The sequence below is a fragment of the Neovison vison genome, chromosome 1, assembly GCF_020171115.1.
Source record: "Neovison vison isolate M4711 chromosome 1, ASM_NN_V1, whole genome shotgun sequence".
Lineage (NCBI taxonomy): Eukaryota > Metazoa > Chordata > Mammalia > Carnivora > Mustelidae > Neogale > Neogale vison.
This window is the reverse complement of record NC_058091.1, coordinates 21,697,993-21,719,806: the sequence shown is the minus strand read 5'-3', so window position 1 is coordinate 21,719,806 and position 21,814 is coordinate 21,697,993. Positions and strand designations below refer to the sequence as shown.

Here is a 21,814-nt window from a genome sequence, read left to right as displayed (position 1 = left end):
CATTTCAATTAGAAGAATGCTAGCTTTTCTTTGGAATAAAGAGCTAAAATAGTAAGCAGAATGGTTTTTAACATGCCAGTGGTTTTAACAATCCAATAGATTGCTACAAGTGTTCTGAAAACTCGGATTCACAAAGTTATGTAACAGCACATGGCATCAGAATTCCCCAGTGGTCTGAGACTTATTCTTAGGAGAATCAATGAGCTTCTTTGCAACAGAAAACAACCTTATATTCCATTCCCATCTCTCAAGAGAAGGTCTGGACAAGGAAGTGATTCAAGGCCCTGACTGGGATAAAGTGTGACTTTCAAGACCTTGGACAAGACTTCTTTCATGATCTTTGGCAGAGTCTTCGATGCTCATGTAAAAGCAATGATTCATGGGGACCTATGGAGCTTCCTTCTTCATGAAAACAGCAAAACCAGATGTATTACCAGGTATGCCATCAGTTTTGATGGTAAGCCACTTTTCACTGTTTTCTCTCTCAATAGTCTTTCCAGTGTCCAAAATGGGTTCACAAAACAAGAATCTTGATGGCCTCAGCATGCTCATAAAAGACAAAAAAGAGCAACCAGCTTTACTAAGGAAACAGCAGAATCTCATTTGGTTACATGCTCAAAGAAAATGGCTAGCTGCCAATGCCTTTAAAACCTTGACTTGTGAGAAAACAAGGGGAAAAAGTCAACCGCTCTAGAAGAATGTCCCCTGAAAAAGGCCTTCATGGTTTGGTCTCTGATCACAAGCCATCAGGGGTTCGGAAATCTTCACTAAGACCTCTCCAATCATATCACTACTTTTACTTACCAGATTTTGTAAGATAAGGCTTTTGGTGCTGGGGTAAATCCAAATTTTGGTAAGGTTCAAGCCTTTTCAAAATAAGCCACCTTCTTGTCAAAAGGAGTCACACTATCCAGTATGTTTTCTGGCTGGGCAGATATAAAGGCATCTTCAGCTGGGCGGCTTCATTAGCAAGAATTAGCAAGAATCTTGCCAGAGAAAAAGCAAGACTTTGTATCTTTGCACATAAGCCTTTAGAGTGGGTCAAAGGACACACAAGTTTTCTCCTACTTTCTTTTTCTTTTCTCTTTTTTTTTTCTCCTTTCCTTGTCTTTTTAATTTTTAATTTTTATGTAGCCTCTGCATCAATACAGACAGCATGGTAAATTTTCATTGATTCTTTTTTAAAAATTATTTTATTTTTTTATTTGAGAGAGAAAGAGAGATAACAAGAGAGAGCACGAATGGGGAGGAGAGGGGCAAGCAGATTCCCAGCCGAGCAGGGAGCCCGATGTGGGGCTTGATCCCAGGACTCTGGGATCATGACCTGAGCCAAAGGCAGATGCTTAATCAACTGAGCTACCAAGACGTCCCCAGTTTTCATTGATTTTATCAATGGGAAAGTGTCTGACATTGTCTCCACATGCATCAACAATGAAAACTGAACATAATCTAACTGGTTACACTAATGACCCAGGACACTGTACTTATTTAAAATAAGAGAAAGAAAAAAATACCTAAGCAATTTTGACTTGAAGGGGGATGAAAGATATTCTTAAAAAGCCAACTGTCTCCCATCCAAGTACTAACCAGGCCCGACCCTGCTTGGCTTCCGAGATCAGACGAGATCGGGCGCGTTCAGGGTGGTATGGCCGTAGACAAAAAACCAATTGTCAAAATAATAGAAAAACATACTTTTTAAAACCTTTTATTTTTTAATGTTTTCAAACTTCAGTTCACAGACTCCTAAAGTCCTAAATTCCCTTCAAGTAAACAGGTAAAGAATTCTTGGTCTTTTATCTCTAAATTCATTTGAAATATGAAATATGACAAATATGCATTTGAAATGAAAAAAAAATTAGCAAATATTGGGCTTGAATATTGTGGCAGGATGTATTTTCCAAAGATGGCCATAACATTATCTCCGGTAACAAATGCTTTCCTAGAATCTACCACCCTCCCAGCAAGAGGTGAAGTCTATCTGGGTGTACATATGCACACACTTATAACAAACAAAATGCAGCAAATGTGATCTGCATAGTGTATGAGGTTTTATTAAAAACAAAACAATGCAACTTTCTCCTCCTTCACATTAACACTTAAGCTTGATTTGACTATGCTGAGACCACCATGTTGCAAAGAAGTAAGGCCACACACATGTACAGGTATTCTGGTCAACGGTCCTAGACTCTTCAAGTCTTCCCAGCCCCGATGCCTGATACGATGGTGACAAACTTTCAGATTGTGAAATGATTATCCAAATTATTCTAGCCCCTAACAGTTGATTCCAATCTTCAGGTTTTCCCAACTGAACACCCATCATCATAAGAGCTGAGAAAACTATCCCCATTGTGCCTTTTTGGAGTTCCCAACTCACAGAAATCTACGTGCATAATGAAAAGTGTTTTATGCTACTAAATTTTATAATAGGTGTTAGGCAACAATCCTAACTGGATCTCAGGAGGGAAAAAGGTAATCTCATTTCTAAACTCCCATTTTTTTTAAAGATTTTATTTATTTGACAGAGATCACAAGTAGACAGAGAGGCAAGCAGAGAGAAAGGAAGGGAAGCAGGCTCCCTGCTGAGCAGAGAGCCCAATGCAGGGCTCAATCCCAGGACCCTGGGATCACGACCTGAGCAGAGGCTTCAACCACTGAGCCACCCAGGCGCCCCGTAAACTCCCATCTTTTTTAACCTAAACAAAAGGAGTCTTCCTATCTACAAAAGATTGGGGAAAATATGATTAAAATTATACATGGGCTTTCTCTTGTGTCTACCATCAAAACTTTTAAATAAGTAAATCAAAATTTGGGCTCCTGGGTGACTCAGTCGGTTAAGCGTCTGCCTTCGGCTCAGGTCATGACCTCAGGGTCCTGGGATCAAGCCACACATCAGGTTCTCTGCTCAGCAGGGGAGCCTGCTTTTCCCTCTCTCCCTCTGAGTACTTGCTCCCCCTACTTGTGCTCTCTCTCTGTAAAATAAACAAAATTTTTTATTTAAAAAAATAATAAATTTAAAAATCAATAAGTCAACCAAAATTTGTACTAATCCCTCCTGATTTTCACAAACAACATTAAAGGTCTTATTTATACTTCAACTCTTAATTAAATCCTACAGAAATTACACAAACAGGCTCATAGCCTAGATGAACTGCTTATCCAAACTGTGATTTCTTTTCCTTTGTGAGAATTAGAAGAATTTTCACTTCCCACTTTTTAGAAAGAATGATTAACACAGTCCAGCAATACCTAGTATGTCTTCTATACATAGTCTACAATTGATAGTGATCATTTATTACAGAGGCTAAGAGCCTGGAAAACACACAAACATTCTAAACTAGTTTTAAGAGAAAATAATCCAAACCAGCCATTATAAATGCAACAAACTAGATGAAATCTTACTGAAGTGCAAACACTGACTCAAGGCAATGGAAACTGGTTCTGAAATAACCTGTCTAGAATGATTATTCAGAAAATTCCTTTTATCTCTTCTATACTCTAGAAGTAAAAATAAAGAAAAAAAAAAAAAAAAACTACATAACAACAAAAGTCCATAACCTGGTGAGGAGTGAAAAAGCATGACTTACCAGGGCCCTGCTGATCCTCAGGGACCCCAAGGTCACCCCCCACGCCCAAAATCTTAGTGTCTGGTTCTTATTCTAGCTAGAAATACTGTGGAGCAGGGAACTGATATGACCACATCTACAGTTTAAGAAGACCAATCTAGTGGCTATGCTTGGGCCAGGAGAGGCAAGGAGAGAGAGAATACTACTGCTAAAGTTTAGGCACAAAGAGGGCTTAGACAAAGGTAATAAAAATAAAAATAAAAATAAGAAAGGTAAAGATGAAAAACTTTTTGAAAGAAAAATTAACAAGATTTGGTAATCCAGTTGGGTAAATCTTGAACTAGTACAAAAAAAATACATTAGAGAAGACATTTATCTAGATAAGATTAAGTTTTGGTTTCTATGCCTGAATTAAATATAACTGAAACTATAGTGCAACACCAGAAGTAATATATAGACATCTAGCTGGAAAATGAAATATACGAAGTCACCCAGAATTCTAAATTATATGGAAATGGAGAAGGTATCAGCCAGTGGAGTCTTTCAAATTGGTACTGTGAATATAGAGATAAAAAGAGCCAACTAAGCAAATGCAAAGAGTGTTCACAAAAGCATTCAAAACAGTTAAGTCTTGGGAGGAGGGTGGAAAGACAGGGTAACTGGGTGATAGACATTAAGGAGGGCATGTGATAAAATGAGCACTGGGTATTATATAAGACAGATGAATCACAAGCCTATACCTCTGAAACCAATAATCACTATATGTTAATTAATTGAATTTAAATTTTTAAAATGTTCTTAAAAAATAAGTCTTCAGCTGATATCCACTAGCTGATATCCGTCAGCAATTTTTTCACTATTGTATCTCCACATCTGGAATTTATTGAATGAATCAGTAATTAAAGTACATTAAATACAACCTCCATAAATATATCTATGCCTCCAAAAATATAACCTATGGTAACGTCAAAGGATTTCTTACGGATCTATAGCTTTCAAAAACTCCAGCAAGAGAATGGGAAGGAAAGAGCATGGTAGCCAAACTAGAACATATGCTTCTGGAATTGTGAAAAAGCCAGAAAGACTGAGTTAATAGGAATTAAACCAAATTTAGAGCAAGAAAAGTAATTAGAGATTATTAGGCTAAATGAAATAAGTTACTCGGAGAAAGACAAATTCCATATGATTTCACTCAAATGTGGAATTAAACAAAACAAATGAGCAAAAGAAAAAAAGAGAAAGACAAACCAAGAAACAGACTCTTAACTGTAGAGATCAAACTGATGGTTATGGTGGGCGAGGGGGGGCAGAGGGTGGGTTATATAGGGGATGGGGATTAAGGAGAGCCTTGGGGGGTGGAGGGATGAGTTATATAGGGATGGGGATTAAGGAGAGCCCTTGCTGTGATGAGCACCATGATGGGTAACAGGTGACATGTGACATATGGAACTGCTGAATCACTATATTGTATACCTGAACCTAATAGTCCATTGCATGCTAACTAACTGGAATTTAAATAAAACCTTTTAAAAAGAAGAAAAATGGGTTTAATAATTTGTTATAAATATGTCTTCCCTAAACCTTCTTGAAAAAATAATGAATTAAATTCTGAGATGAAACTGATATTACTAAAAGCCAACAAATAGTAAGAACCAGCTCAAAATGGATGACATAACTTAAAATTTTAAATGTAAAAAGATTTAAAATTACTTGACATTGATTTTACAAATGAGTAGACAAAAAAAACCCCTACAAAAACAAAAAAGAAAAGAAACCAGAGGAACAGATCCTGAACAAAATCCACCATGCAGCCTAAGCAGCTGGAAAATCATTACAAGAGTATGATGAGCATCGCTCTTTGCACTAATAGTATTTCTTTTTTTTTTAATTTATTTTTTATTTATTTTCAGCGTAACAGTATTCATTATTTTTGCACCACACCCAGTGCTCCATGCAATGTGTGCCCTCTATAATACCCACCACCTGGTACCCCAACCTCCCACCCCCACCCCCGCCCCTTCAAAACCCTCAGATTGTTTTTCAGAGTCCATAGCCTCTCATGGTTCACCTCCCCTTCCAATTTCCCCCAACTCCCTTCTCCTCTCTAACTCCCCATGTCCTCCATGCTATTTGTTATGCTCCACAAATAAGTGAAACCATATGATAACTGACTCTCTCTGCTTGACTTATTTCACTCAGCATAATCTCTTCCAGTCCCGTCCATGTTGCTACAAAAGTTGGGTATTCATCCTTTCTGATGCAGGCATAATACTCCATAGTGTATATGGACCACATCTTCCTTATCCATTCGTCCGTTGAAAGGCATCTTGGTTCTTTCCACAGTCTGGCGACCATGGCCTTGCTGCTATAAACATTGGGGTACACATGGCCCTTCTTTTCGCTACATCTGTATCTTTGGGGTAAATACCCAGTAGTGCAATTGCAGGGTCACAGGAAAGTTCTGTTTTTAATTTCTTGAGGAATCTCCACACTGTTCTCCAAAGAGGCTGCACCAACTTGCATTACTAATAGTATTTCTTTTAAGATTTTTATGTATTTATTTGATAGAGAAAGAGAGACTACCAGCAGGGGAAGCAGCAGAGGGAGAGGGAGAAGCAGGCTCCCCCTTGCTGATCAAGGAGCCTATGCCGGGCTCCATCCCAGGAACCTGGCATCATAACCTGATCTGAAGACAAGCTCTTAACGGACTGAGCCACCCAGATGCCCTGTTCTAACAGTCTTATAAACAGCCTACAAACTCCTGGATACAGGTATTGTGTTTAAGCAGAACTTACAAATTATTTAACTGAAATTTGGCAAGATTTCCATTTCTTATTTAAGCTGTTCAAATATTATTAAGAGGAAAAAATGTCAATTTAATACAAATTCAAAAGTGAACTTTTCTATAAGCAAGAAACTCACTGGGAAGCTCACATTACATTGATGTGTAAAATCCTCTGTTACAGTCTGCTTAAAAATGCTTTCTTAAAAATAAACAGTTATGTTCTGTTGGCTCGATTTTATAAATAAACTCCTACTGAAAGCATTTCTCTTTTTCAACCCAACTTGTGAAAGATGCAGCGTTTGCCGTAAGAAATCGGTAAGGTGTTGCTATGGGAACAATATTTTAATATTATTTTAAAACACCAGTAGCTTCAAAGAACAATGAAATAAAGAAAAACTAAGGGGAAAGGGGGGGAAAGAGTATCCTAATAGTTCACGATACAACCATTATTAATCATTCTGCAACAGAACTTCATATACCTTTTTCCTTCTGTACTTGTAGGGTAAGTATCAGGAGATACCTAAGGAGATAATAGGAGAAATCCTAATAATGCCAGCTGTTTTGAGTGAACAGCTATAATCAGGTCCTTCCTCCAAGAGTTAAAGAAGGAAAGGAGACTCATGGGTGAGCAAAAACTATTAAGGGGCCTTAATTTTGGAAAGCCCTCAGAATCAAAGCCTAAGTGTTCTCAACAACTCAAGCCTGGAGAAAATGAGGCAGGGGGAACTAATTAAGTAACAACTGGTAACAGGTATGGCCTGAAAATATTCCCTGCCTTATTATAAATACATAAGTGGGGTTTTTCTTATCTTTATTGGGTAATTGAGAAAAATGTTTTAAACTAGTGGGTTAAGTTTATTTTATCTGTGTTAATGAAGAACTTCCTTTTTAAAAGATTTTATTTATTTGAGAGAGAGAGAGAGCACAAGCAGGGGGAGCAGAATAGAGAGAAGCAGACTCTCTGCTGAGCAGGGAGCCAGATGGTGGGCTCAATCCCAGGACACTGGCATCATGACCTAAGCCAAAGGCAGATGCTTAACTGACTGAGCCAGCCATGGACCCCCAAGAACTTTATTTTTGTTTATAGCAAACACATTATAATTAAGTAGGAAGGAAAGAGTACTATATACTTCCAAAATATACCTTGCCTACAGAGAATGAAGCTCTTCAGACCCCTAAGACAAAGACTTAGGAGGAAAAAAAGTCCACTAATGGCTATTCTTTTCCTAAAGAACAATTTTACTTCTAGATTCTAAATAGTAGCATGGAACATATGGAAGGGTTAATAACGATAATACTTTGCATTAGCATAAAACCACAAAGTCTACAAGGTACTCTCACATAAATTAAACTGGATGCCATTTTTCCCCAAAAATATGAAGCTAGAAAGGATAGCCATTACTATGTGGCACATCTGAACAGGTCAACAATATAATATTGAGTTTAAATAACATGAACTTTTCAATAAGTAGGAAAGATGGAACCATACAAGATAGAGTTACATTATATAAGACAATTTCTCATGATGGATATCAAGACACATCATGCAAGTCAACCAATATATAAAAGATTCTTGGTTGAATTGTGATTAACACTAATACTAATATTATCTATGAAGCTTTGAGAATACCATGTCCAAAGTGGCCTCGCTCCACTTACTCTACTAATCTTCCAAAATGTATTCATTCACAACCTTGTAGCACTAATTATATTCAAAAATGTATCTTGTGGGGTGCCTGGGTGGCTTGGTTGAGCGTCTGCCATTGGCTCAGGTCATGATCCCAGGGTCCTGGGATTAAGCCCAGCATCTGGTTCCCTGTTTGGCAGGGTATCTGCTTCTCCCTCTCCCTTTGCCAATCCCCCCAACCTCATGTTCTCTCTCTCATTCTCTGTCTGAAATAAATAAATAAAATCTGAAAAAAAGTGTCTTGTCTTCCCAACCAGCATATGACCAGCATATAAGCTCCATAAGGGAGAGAACCATGTCACGGATTGCTATCTTTGACCAGGATCTGCAGGCAATATGCAGGCCCATAAAGTTTGAGAATTTCTGGACTGTAGAATGACCAGCTGTGATGATAATGGAGATAAGCTGATATAGAAAGGATACAGGCAAATCCATAAAGATAGAAAGTAGGTTAGTGGTTGCCACGGGCTGAGGGCAGTGGGGGGAAGGGACATGACTACCACTGCAGGGTACAGGGTTTCTTTATGGGGTAATGAAAATGTTCTGGAGTTAGTAGTGATGGTTGTACAACTGTGTGAATATACTAAAAATCAATGAACTGTACATTTTAAACCGATGAGTTTTATGGTATGTGAATTATATCTCAATTTTAGAAAAGAATATAATAGCATGGGACCCTCTGCAGTTCCTCCCCTGAAGGAGTCTGATTGCTTCAATACTATATGGTTGACTATTAATATTAAATATAGAGAGTTACATGCAAAACTATTCCCTTGAATAAAACCACCCAGCTTTCTCTACTTCTATAAACTATACTTTGTTCACTAGTTGTATTTTATATAGATTGTGAATGGCAAATCATCTATGTCTTCATAAAGAGAAAAGAGAAGAATGGGTAATGAAGAGCTTCAGCAGAAAGTCTTAATTATAAGACTGTAATAATTTTAGTCTAATTATATTTCTAATTATATTACTATTATACCTTATACCTTATACCTTATACCTCTTCCGTATCTTTCCCAAAACTAAGCAATCAAATCTGTGAAATTCAGGTCAACCTCTTGCCTACCTCTGCTCTTTTGCTCAGTATATCATGCAGTCATCCACCAAGCTGATCAAGAGAGAAACGCTGTGGTCAGCCTTGTCCTCTCTTGCATTCCCCAACACTAAATGTCTGCTTCCTCCAATCCCTTTATTATGTTCCAACACAAACCACTATCATCTTTCATTTTGGCTTCAGCAAAAGCTTCTCAACAGGTATTCCTCCATCCATTCTTGCCCCCCATCTCCCATCCACTGAAAAAGCAAGGATGGTTTTTAAATCAAACTTATGGGACACCTGGGTGGCTCAGTCAGTTAAGCTTCTGCCTTCGGCTCAGGTCATGATCCCAGGGTCCTGGGACTGAGTCCCACATCCGGCTCCTTGCTTAGAAGGAAACCTGATTCTTCTCCATCTCTGCTTGCCACTCCCCTGCTAGTGCTCGCTCTCTCTCTCTCTCTGACAAATAAATAAATATAATCTTTAAATATGTAGATAGATAAATGAAATCAAATTTAATACTGTCTCTCTTAAAAACCTTCAATGGTTTCCTGATACTCTTAGGATAAGTCTTAGTAATTTACAAAGCCATTCAAGATGGCCCAGCCCTGTTAACATAACATTCCTATCCCCAACTCTTTTCTCTCAACCCAACCATATTAGACTTTTATTCCCTTAATTTCCAAACTCTCTAGTCTTTATTTTGTATTTTTTATACTACTAGTATTTTATTGAGGTAGAATTTACATATAGTAAAACACACAAGTCTTAAGAGATCAGCTTGAATTCTGACAAACATAGACATCTATTTAACCATCAACTAGATCAAGACAGAGAATATTTTCATCACTCCATAAAGTTCCTATGTACCATTTCTACCCAACCCTCCCCCCAACTCCATGCAATCACAATTCTGATTTCTATCACAATAGAAATTTCTGTCATTCCTGAATTTCATATAAAGGAGATCATGCCCGTATGTATTCTTTTGAGTCTGGCTTCTTTTATTCAAGTTAACATTTCAGATACATATTATTGTATCAGTTTTCTTTTTTAGAGTTAAGTAGTAATCTTTCCTATAGATATACCATAAATTGTTTATTCATTTTCTGATTGATAGACATTTGAACAGTTTCCTATTTGGGGCTATTATGAATAAAGCTTTTATGAACATTCTTCTACAAGGGTCCTATGTTTGTATGCATTAACTGTTCTTGAATTATACACCTACAGATGGAATTGCTGGGTCAGACAATGTGTCTATGGATAAATTCATCAGAAACTGCCAAGTTTTTTCACCAAAGTGTCTATACCATTCTACACTTTCACCAGTGCCAGTTACTGCATATCCTCACCAACGATGGATCACTCTTCTTAATCTTAGCCATTACAGTGGATGTATAGTAACTTTTAATCTAATTTTTTAATCAAAATGATATATAATTTTCAAAAACAAAACAACATAGCAGAGATTATAGTCTAACAATCCTCTAATCATCCCTCCCCTTCCCTATATACAACCACTTTTAACTTTTTCTGGTTTGGGTTCTCCTGATTATTTCCTATCTCTAAGCGTTTATATCATTATTCTTTTTTTTTTTTTTTTTTAGTATCGTTTAAGTATCTTAAGATAAATTGCCTTTGAATGGGAGCTTCCTTTCCAGTACTTTGAGGTCTACAAGACGTATCTAGAAAATGTACTACTGTGGAAAATGACTGCTTAAATCGAATGGGGGAGGGGAGAGGGCCTGTGGTTTCTCTTTTTGATTAATTGCTGTAACACTGTCCTTCAGGCGGCTGAGGGAGTTTCATGTTTTCTTTAGACATCATTAGGCACCAGAGCTCTTGCAGGACAACTTTGATGCTATATGAATTCTGCCATTTTGCTAGCACTGATATGGCTCTTGGGTCCACCACTCCATTAGAACTATTAACTCCATTCATATTAATTTTTGTTACAAATCTTACAAAGGGGGGTGCTTCTGGGTATTTAGGTCCACATTCTATTTTAAGGCTGTATATTCGGTTTTCATAAATTGTTCTTGGAGGCCCAATTATCATCCCTGTCCATCTTGTAAGTGTCATGTCTTCGTCATCTTCTAGACCCCAGCTAACTGTGCCATCTCCTACTCCTTTCTGGCCTTCTTCCAGTTCTTCCAACAGTCGAAAATTGCGAGGGACTTTTACTCCAGAGCCCGTGGTGGCTGCCATCTTGCGTCGCTGTCCTATATCATTATTCTTGACTTAACTTTAAACGTTATGGGTTTCATGCATTATAGATGGAAGTACAGTTCATTTGCCATGCTCCATCTCCATGTTCCCTCTCTCTCTTCTTATACTCAGATGATCCTTTTCAGTTCATCTATTGTTTACTTTAAAAATTATCCTTAACACAAATTTTTTGTTTCAACTTTGGATAGCAAATTTATCATTCATACATTACTGAAGGTGACCCTAGCTATAGTAGTAATTAAACCCCAAAATTCCAGTTGCTTAACACAACAGAAATTTATATGATGCTCTTGTAATAACTAATAATTTAGTAGGCTTAAGAGAATTAAAACAGTGTACTTTGAAAACATACTTGTTCATAAAATTAAGAGCATCCAGGCTCATTCTCTCTCATTTCTGGGCCTTCCTACCTTTTCCTTAGGCCAAATGCTCTTCCCCACTTCTTCCCTTCTTTACCCAGCCAGCTCCAAAGTGTCCTTCAGATTGACACAACCACAAAAATCCCTACAAAGCCCTCCCGACTCCCTCGTAAGGGCTATGTGTTCTTCCAGCATTGTGCTTAACTGTCCTAACACTGATTACATTGTGTTGAAATCTGTGTTTTCTTATCTGTGTCCTTCAAAACTATAAACTTTTTAAAGGAAAAGGAAAAAATTTTGTTCACTGCTTCTTCCTCGATTACAACAGATACTCAAATATTTCATGAAAAATCAACTTATTTAAATAATTATTCATATACATATTATTTCTGTCACTTATACATTAAGTCACACACAATTAGGGGAAGTAGAATCAGAAGGGATCCCAAATTTTAGAAAATATAAATAGTGCACAAAGTTTAATTTTATATTTCAAATAATAATTGGCTTAAGCAGAAAGCTTAAAATGTTCTACTACTGGGAAAACTTCAGAACAAACACAATTGGTAATACTGTTAATGTAACAAATTCAAACTGTTGCATTTATTCAATAACTTATTAAGAGGCCACTTTGTTCCAAGCATTATAAAACAGATTCCAAAAATTCAAGAGTGAATATATCAGACACAATCCCTGACCTAAAAATTATGAAGGCAGAGTGAATCTATACTGAAAATACCTTTAATGTATTATGAACAACAACAAAAAAAAACCACAAAAATGAGAATCTCAACTTTAAGAAGTCTAATGGCTTATTAATTTTTGTTTTCAAAAAAGCACTTCAAATTGTTCATTAATAACTTAATTGAACAATTGTTTATATAATAAAGGATTTCCTTATGCCTCTGGTAAAATTCTGAGTAAAAACCTACATATCTTGCATAACTGAACAGACAGGAAGACAGTCCCGAATAAGAAGAAAAACAGATAAAACAAGCGTGGTCTTTGTGGCTACAGCTGTGGAACAGATCTACTTTTGGCAAAGAGCAGAAAAAAAGAAAATACCTAAGAAATAAGGCAGAAATAAAAAGAGAAATATCAAATAGGATAAACAATAGGAGAAGAAGTAGTAAGTGAAATGAAAACTCAAATGACAAGATAAAAGTATTATCTAATGTGCTAATGAGCTTCACCCTTACATTCCAGATTCAAGGTAAAAATCTGGGGAACGAGAATCTCCTACGGCACTGTGAAGCCCACAAATTAATCAATTGATATACACCACAGTATACGTTAGCACAACACAAAAAACAGCACTAATTCAATGGTACCCAAAACCACACACTGCAACCCAACTCCATGTTTCACAATTAGGTATGCATCTAGAGATCTGATTAGCATTTAGATATCATAATAAAAATGCCTGGTTCTGCAGCCTGCGTGGCTCAGTAGGTCAAGCATCAGACTTCTGATTCCAGCTTAGGTCACAATCTCAGGGTTGTGAGATTGAGCCCCAACATGGGCTCTGTGCTGGGTGTGGAGCCTGCTTAAAATTCTTTCTCTCCCCCTTTGTCGCTCCCCATCTTCCTTCTCTTTAAAGAAGAAAAAAAAATAGCCTGATTCTTATATATTTAAATATGTTATTTCATTACAAACTACTTTTTTTTTGCTTTTTTCATAATAAAGGTTTATCATTATTATTATGTTTTTAGTTATGCATGAAAATAGGTTATATTATCTATAAATTTCAGTTCAGGATAGTAAATAGAACTATACAATAATTCTTACAAAGGGGGAATTAATTAGGTCAACTGGCATTAAGGAGCACTACTACAGCATCTACATTTAGGAAGGAAGTTATTGGATAACAAGGCATGTATATCTTACCTTTACTAGATATACAAATTGTTTTCCTCAGTGCTGTAATATAATAATTTACAATTCTACTAGCACTATGTGACAGTTTCAGTATTCCAAATCATTGCAAATACTGGATGCTGTAACCAATCTAGTGGGCAAAAAGCATATCTTATTATGGTTTTAGTTTCTGTTTCTCTGACAAGTAACATAATTGGGCATCTTTTTTATTTATTGGCCAATAATGTTTCACTTTTTTTAAAGTTCTTATTTAATCTTCAGATGCCTTTTCTATTGGATTAAAATTACCTAAGATTAGGGGTGCCTAGGTGGCTCAATTGGTTGAGCATCTGACTCTTGATCTCAGCTAAGGTCTCTATCTCAAGGTTGTGATTTCAAGCCCTATGTTGGGCTCACAAAACAAAACAAAAAGCTAACTTTAAGAATTCTTTCTCAGGGAGAATAACTTAAAGTAAACACCATACACCATGCCAGCAACATCCAAAGGCCAAAACCACAAATAAAATTGGGCTTCTCGGGGCACCTGGGTGGCTCAGTGGGTTAAGTCTCTGCCTTCAGCTCAGGTCATGATCTTAGGGTCCAGGATCAAGCCCTGCATTGGGCTTTCTGCTCAGCAGGGAGCCTGCCCCCCTCCCCCTACCTGCCTCTCTACCTACTGGTTATCTCTGTCCAATAAATTTTTAAAAATCTTTTTTAAAAAATAAAAAAATTTTTTAAAATAAAATTAGGCTTCTCAATCAGATTATTTTACTATAAGATGGTAGGGCACACTTAGCAGAAAGGCAGACAATCTGGAAGGGAAAAAACTTCTCTTTTAAATTAGAGCTTAGAAAAAAAGGTGACAAAGCAGTTTGTACTGTTATTACTATGATGAAAATAAGATTTTCAAATATCTTTTTCTCTTCTTGATATGCTTTTACTATAAAGAATACTTAGCATTATCTTGGGTAAATTTCAATCCTCTGGCAGTTATTCAGTTTCAAATGCTAATTTACCATCAACTATTTGAATGCTGTATTGTCTAATAATATCAGTAAAATCTACAAACTGTAGAAATTCCAGTTAGAATGAATTTCTCCTAAGTAGCCTATTTAAACCTTGAAATTACTGAGTTGCTGAGTATGTTCAGAAGCCTGTAAGCCAATATTTATGTTTAATCAGTTCATCCCACTCCCATTATATACTGCCTTTTATAATAATACTAAATTATCTGGGGATGCCTAGGTGGCTCAGTTAGTTGAATGGCTGACTCTTGATTTCAGCTCAGGTCACGATCTCAGGGTCCTGGGATGGAGCCCCACAGTAGGCTCCACGCTCAGCAGGAGTTAGCTTAAAGATTCTCTCTCCCTCTGCTTCTGCTCTTACCCCCTCCCCCACTACGCACATACACAAACTCTCTCTCTCTCTAAAATAAATAAAAATCTTTTTAAAAACATAGAATTACCTGTTTTTGAATAATAATCTTCCTCCTTTTAATACGCAGTCTACTAACTCTAGTTTGTATCTGTTAAAGTTCTATTTCTCTCTTTTTTTTAAAGACTCTTATTTATTTATTTGACAGAGAGCAAGAGATCACAAGTAGGCAGAAAGGCAAGCAGAGAGAGAGGGGGAAGCAGGCTCCCTGCTGAGCAGAGAGCCCGATGAGGGCCACGATCCCAGGACCTTGAGACCATGACCTAAGCTGAAGGCAGAGGCTTAACCCACTGAGCCACCCAGGCGCCGTAAAGTTCTATTTCATCTTAACAAACCATCAGAATGGTGCAAAGTCATTTAAGTCAAAGACCTATATTAAAAATGTGAACAGCTTATGTCACCAGAAAAAGAGATATAAAGTCAAAGTAACCGAACAGTAATATGAGACTATGTCATTATGATAATCCACTGGTACTTGAAGTAACTAAGCTGCTTTGCCTAATTATACTAAATTCTTAGCTATCATGTGTTATTGTATCAAAACCCTAATTATGGGCTCTCTCTGTTTCTGATCCCTATCACATTAGATTACCCCATTCACTAGCTCTCTACTGACTCAAGACAGCTACTGACTGACCAAGAACCTCCATGCCTCATTTACCTGGTTACGTCCTGAAACCCCAGCTGCCTCCCACGTCCCCAGCCTTCCCGGCTCCCTCATTATCCCTGCCCTCCTTTATTTCTCCCAGGCAAAATCCTAATCCCCAGTCCTCACTGTTTGGATAAGACAATTTCTTTCCCTTTTTCTGGTTGCTGTAAAGCCTCTAATCCCTACTCTAGTTTCTAATGCCTCAGACCCCAGCCAGTGACCTGGATGTGAAGAGCCTATTTCCTTTTAGAAAACTATGACAAGGCAAGGTATAGCCTAATATATAAGACTTTAATTATGAACATGTTTCTCCCTCAAAACAATGTTGTAAGTAGGGCTCAGGTACGGCAGTACTAGAGTACCACAGCTCAGTTACCTACGGGTAAACAGGTGTTGGTACAGTAGACTGGTAGCCTGGGCATGACTTATATCAGTGTTCCCCGAAGCAAAAGGCATTTCAAACAACTGGCTTAAAAAATAAAGACTTACCGGGGCACCTGGATGGCTCCTGGTTTTCACTCAGGTCATGGTCTTGGGGTCATGGAATTGAGCCCCATATTGAGCTCTGCACTCAGTGCGGGGTCTACGTGAGATTCTCCCCCTTTGCCCCTTCCCCCCCACCCACATGCGCTCCTCTCTCTCAACTAAATAAACAAATAAATCTTTTTTTAAATAAATAAAATAGACATCCATCTTCCAAAAAAAACCCTGTTCTGTATTCTCTCAGCAAGAAACACTATGTTACAAAGAGCAGTGATCAATTTCTGTTAATTGACTGATATATTTGAAGGAATGGGGGCATGAAGGCAAAATCATATCTGCTGCTACAAGTATGTTTTAAATATAACCCAGCATTCACAGACCACAGTGAAGTAATTGAATTTTTACAAGTGTATTTACTGGCCTCCTGTTTTTATTACTGATCAAAGCTAAGGCCACTAACAACTTACCTTTGCATCACATTGACAAACTCAACTTAAGAGAAAGGAGGAAACCTAACCTTCACTGAGAATTGATTATGAACTAAAACGTTTATATGCTTTAAAAATGCTGTGATAGTAGGGACCATTAATCCTATTTTAGACAGGAAGAAACCAAGGTTCACAGAAATTAGGTATTTCAATAGTTGGGTTATGAATAATTTTTATTAGGCCAAAAAAAAAAAAAAAGAGAGAGAGAGAGAGAGATTGGATGTTTAATTCCAAATCCAAATAAATCAGAATAAGTAGTCTGAAGGATGAACTAGAAACATAATTAGAAATTAGCCATATTTTAACCCAAGAGCTTAGAGGCCCATGTAGTGTGCATCACTAAAATATATGCTAAGGTCAGACTCTGCTTTCACAGGCAACTCCTCCCCCTCCTAAGAACTGTTAAGATTCTTGAATATATCTGGAAAAAAGTATTTGTCCAAGTATTTCGTGTGATTTAGCTGATATTCTGGTTCCAAGGTACAGCTGAGAATGACCTGGAACATAAGCAAGAGACTCAGAGGCTCAGAGAATCTGAGAAATCTGGGCAATCTGTGGGCAGCTCCATGGCCGGCTTCCTTGGAAATGCGAGCCCTAGAGGCAACTCAAGACATAACCCGACTCCCTGCTCAAATAGCTTCATTTTTAAATCCTGATTATACATCAGTATAATTAATTTAATTAAAATAGCTTCATTTCTACAGCTACCTAGAAAATGGGCCGTTGATGAGCAATGTGCCCAAGACATACAGAAGTGATGGTGAAGTGCAGATGTGACTCCAAGTCTTTCTGAATCAAAAGTCCATATTCTTTCTCAGTTTACAATCTGAAGCCAAAGCCAGATTTTAAAAAAAAAAGTTTTTGAAGTTTTCCTACTTTGATCTCTTATTCTGAATCTAAGTTACCAAATTTAAGTTAAATTTTATAATTTAGTATCTTCTATAATATGCTTCAAAAATTAAATGTATAGAGACTTAAAAATAATTTACTTTGACCAGTGAAAACAACCTCAACTAAAAATTATATTTTCTTTGATTAGAGTTTAAATAGGAAAAAGTTGTTACTGTCAATAATAATAATAGTAATAAGAACCATTTACTGTACATTTACACTCAGGCTGTAAAAGAAGCCCTTTTCATACCACTATCAGATTTATTTTCAGTCCTTTACTCTACATAACATCATTAGTGTAATTTTGATTCAATATTATTTAAGAGAAAAAGAAGCAACACTAAAAAATAGGGAATAGTCAATTAAATCTAATCTAATTAGAGCAGGAAGATGTAATTAATCATTTTATATTTTTAGAATTGAAATAACTAATTTATTTGATTTATTTAGTAGGGAGGATACTGATACAGCAAAAAGCCAACTCTTCCAATTACACACCCATTCTTCACAGACAAAAAGGAACTACAGAAACCACAGGCCCCTAAAGGCACTGCTTCCAACCAACTAGTCTATTCTCCTAAACAAGAAGACTGAAGAGTGGGTAAGTTTTCACTTACATATATGCCCCATGTTACCACACCAATCCATCTTCCCTCACCATAACACACACACACACACACACAAACATACACACAAAAGTGTTGAGGAAAACCAATTTTATCTTTTCCAAAACTGTTCCTTCTCACCTTAGTCACCTTTATTAAAAAAAACTCAGAAACTTACATGACCCGCCTCTTTTCTAGCACTGGAAACAATAGGTATTTATTAATTAATTTTTTTAAGATTTTATTTATTTATTTCACAGAGAGAACAAGAGTGCACAAGCAGAGCAAGCAGCAGAGGAAGAGGGAGAAGGAGGCTCCCCGCTGAGGAGGGAACCCGATGTGGGACTCGATTCCAGGACCCCGGGATCATGACCTGAGCCAAAGGCAGATACTCAACCATCTCAGCCACCCAGAAGCCCCAACAATAGGTATTTAAGTCAGCTTCTGAGAATAAAAGATTTACTGCTAGTCTTCTCAGAAAAAACAAAGTGGCTTGAAATAGAAGCACACACACACAGATACACACACACACAATGATAAATGATAAGAGACTCGTGACCTAACATATATAGTAAGGCAAACAGATCCACCACAAGACTGAAGAATCTGCTTGTGACTCCTCTTACCTCTTCCTTTTACCTTCTCAGCTCTTGAAAGGAAATGAAAAGTGCTATTAGCATGGTTTCTCCCTATGAACTGACACTATATCCATTTCCCAGATTCATCCTAAAATAATCCGGAACCCTATCCCCAACTCATACAAGATTCTGTTTTTCATTGTAAGAATATATTTATTTTGCCAAGAAAGCTAAATATATTTTACATATATATGAGGAAAGTAGTAAATATCACTATTCAATCAATGCAAAAAAAAAAAAAACACATTTTAAAAAGGAAAAAAAAAATTTATGCTGAGTCTTCAGTCCCAAAAGTAAACTTTTGTTTGTTTCTAAGGAGAACACAAGGACCATACCAAAGAACAGATTTTGCTCAAAGGCAATTTCATACATAATTTATTTAGTTCTAGTCTCCTAAAATCATGCCAAACTTTTTATACATTTATCATTATATAAAAATAATTATTAAATAATCATGTTAAAAGTCTACTAGAAAAAAAAACTTTTCTACTCTTAGTGGTTTTCACAAAAACTTAACATTATAGTATGATTTTGTCTCCTTCACAGAAAGGGTAAAATACCTGAATTACACATCTATTTCCATAAATCTATACAACTCTATAAAGTTGGACACATATATAATAAAAAATTTGTATTCCATGCAACATAAAAGCAATTGAGAGGATATAATTAATCTTGATGAGAATAAGCAGGTATTTCTCAACCTTCAATATAAGAAACTTTAACAAAATAGTTTTCAGGTTGATAAAAAGAAATATATCAGTAAGAATTGAAACCTTCCTCACAGACATTTTAAAGTTCTTCTCAAGGAATCCACAACAAATGTACATTTTATCAACTGCATTTCACACATTTAAAAAAGCAAAAGCTTATTCTTTGATGACAGGGGAAAGCTCCAGGCATTCCACCGAAGTTTACATAGTGCCTGTTACACCCCCATAGTGGCAAGAGAGGTGAAGAAATGGTGGCAAGTCTGTTACCTGCCATTCCATCCTGTCCACTCTGTGCTATGCAGAAAAACTGCAAGGGACAGTACATTACAGCTGACCCCATCTGTCACCTGTCACCATGGAATCATCAGTGCTGGGTGCTGGCAGTTACATAGAGTCTGGACAAAACTGTGCAGAGGTAGGGGCGCCTGGGTGGCTCAGTGGGTTAAAGCCTCTGCTTTCGGCTCAGGTCATGGTCCCAGGGTCCTGGGATCGAGCCCCACATCGGGCTCTCTGCTCAGCGGAGAGCCTGCTTCCCCCTCCCTCTCTATCTGCCTCTCTGCGTACTTGTGATCTCTGTCCCTTTGTCAAATAAATAAATAAAATCTTTAAAAAAAAAAAAAAGCTGTGCAGAGGTGAATGAGGAAATGGCAAATGAAAACCAGCAGTCAAGAAAATAGCAAGAATGACAGGAAGTCAGGTTTTCTCTATTTCTCTTCCCTCCTCAGCCTATGCCTCTGCCCTGCTTCCCTGACTAATTGTCCTTTCGGTCTGTCTTCACTTTCTTTTGGAACAGCTCTATTTTTTGAAGAGTACTCAGGAGTCTTACATATATATATATATGTAAGAAATAGAAGCATATAAATACATATATATATATATACACACACACACATATACATACACACTCAGGAGTTTATATATATATATATAGAGAGAGAGAGAGAGAGAGAATTTTATTTTATTTTTAAGTAATCTCTACACCCAACATGGGGCTTGAACTCACAACCCTGAGATCAAGAGTCACAGACCCTGGGCACCTAAGTGGCTCAGTTGGTTAAGCAGCTCAGGTAATGATCCTGGGGTCCTGGGATGGAGCCTCGCATCGGGGGTAGGGGGGTGGTTTATGGAGTTGTCTACATTCTCCTAGATCTACAGTCCAGTCCCTCTTCACTCACCTTACACTCTCTGTCCTTCTACCATATCAAACAGAAAAATCCAAATCTGCCTTCTCACACAGGGTTGCTAATGAAAAGAACCATACAGTCATGCAGACGGGTCCCATGACTCATCTCCTCCTTTAGGTGGACTACAGTGCTTCTATAATCTTATCTTTGATCAGCAAATTTTCACATATCCTTCATCAATTACCTCAAATGCTCATCACTTAACACCACACCTACAAAAAAGAGGCACACAAGAATGTAACTACCTCATCATCTCCCTAGCAAACTGACATATGTTGACATCAACATTTCTTTTCTCACTGCAGTTTCCGAGGATAAACTAAGTATTCCATTTCCTATTGATGGTCCATCCTTCCAGCTGGGCTATGATCCACTGATTTTTTAAAATTCTTCATTTATAGACCCTTTATCCACTAAACCCATACCACTTTACTGATTTACTGATTTACTACTCCAGATTTACTGAGACATAATTAATGTGCAATAACCTGCACAAATTTAAAGCATACCATTTATGAGTCTCGACATAGCTGCACACCCAGGAAACCACCATGACAATTAATATGATGAAGACTTACATCGTCTCCAAAGATTCCTCATACTCCTTTGTAATATTTTCATTTCCATTCCTACCCTCAAGCAAACACTGATCTATTATCTACCACCATAGATTAGTCTGCATTTTCCAGAATTTTCTATAAATGGAACCAGGTAGGAAAGAGTGCAACTAGAAAAAAAATATGCCCATGTACAAAACTGTGGGCATGTCCAGGAAACAGATAAAAAAGGCTCCAATTTCTCACCCATTAAGGCTATACAAGCAGGATATGAAAGCTAAAGCAGAGTCCCAAATCAAACAGCAAAAAGATACTTATTAGAACAGCTAATATCCAGAACACTGACAATAATAAATGGTAGATACAATAAATGTAGAGCAACAGGAACTTTTATTCATTGCTAGTGGGATTACAAAACCGTACAGCCACTTTGGAAGATGGTTTGGTGGTTTCTTCCAAAGTACACATACTATGTACACTACCATACAATCCAACAATTGTACTCCTTGGTGTTTACCCAAAAGAGCTAAAAGTTATGTCCACAAAAACATGCATATGTCCATATACGCATGTACTGTTCATAGCAGCTTTATTCATAATTGCCAAAACTTGGAAGCAACCAAAATATACTTCAGTAGATGAATAGACAA

At 37.1% G+C, this 21,814-nt stretch overlaps 2 protein-coding genes across 2 annotated transcripts in view; both read right to left on the bottom strand.

Annotated features, from left to right (window-relative positions):
* CDK19 (cyclin dependent kinase 19) overlaps nt 1-21,814 on the bottom strand; it is a 175,880-nt gene that overhangs the window by 82,337 nt on the left and 71,729 nt on the right. The gene's annotated exons all lie outside the window — the stretch shown is intronic.
* Nucleotides 10,700-11,293, bottom strand: LOC122903610 (ubiquitin-conjugating enzyme E2 variant 1-like). The gene has a single exon (XM_044244407.1). The coding sequence runs from the start codon at nt 11,283-11,285 to the stop codon at nt 10,842-10,844; it is 444 nt and encodes a 147-aa protein (XP_044100342.1). The 5' UTR covers nt 11,286-11,293; the 3' UTR covers nt 10,700-10,841.

Excerpts from the sequence above, each read along its gene's own strand:
- LOC122903610 (XM_044244407.1), bottom strand. The coding sequence starts at position 11,285 with ATGGCAGCCACCACGGGCTCTGGAGTAAAAGTCCCTCGCAATTTTCGA.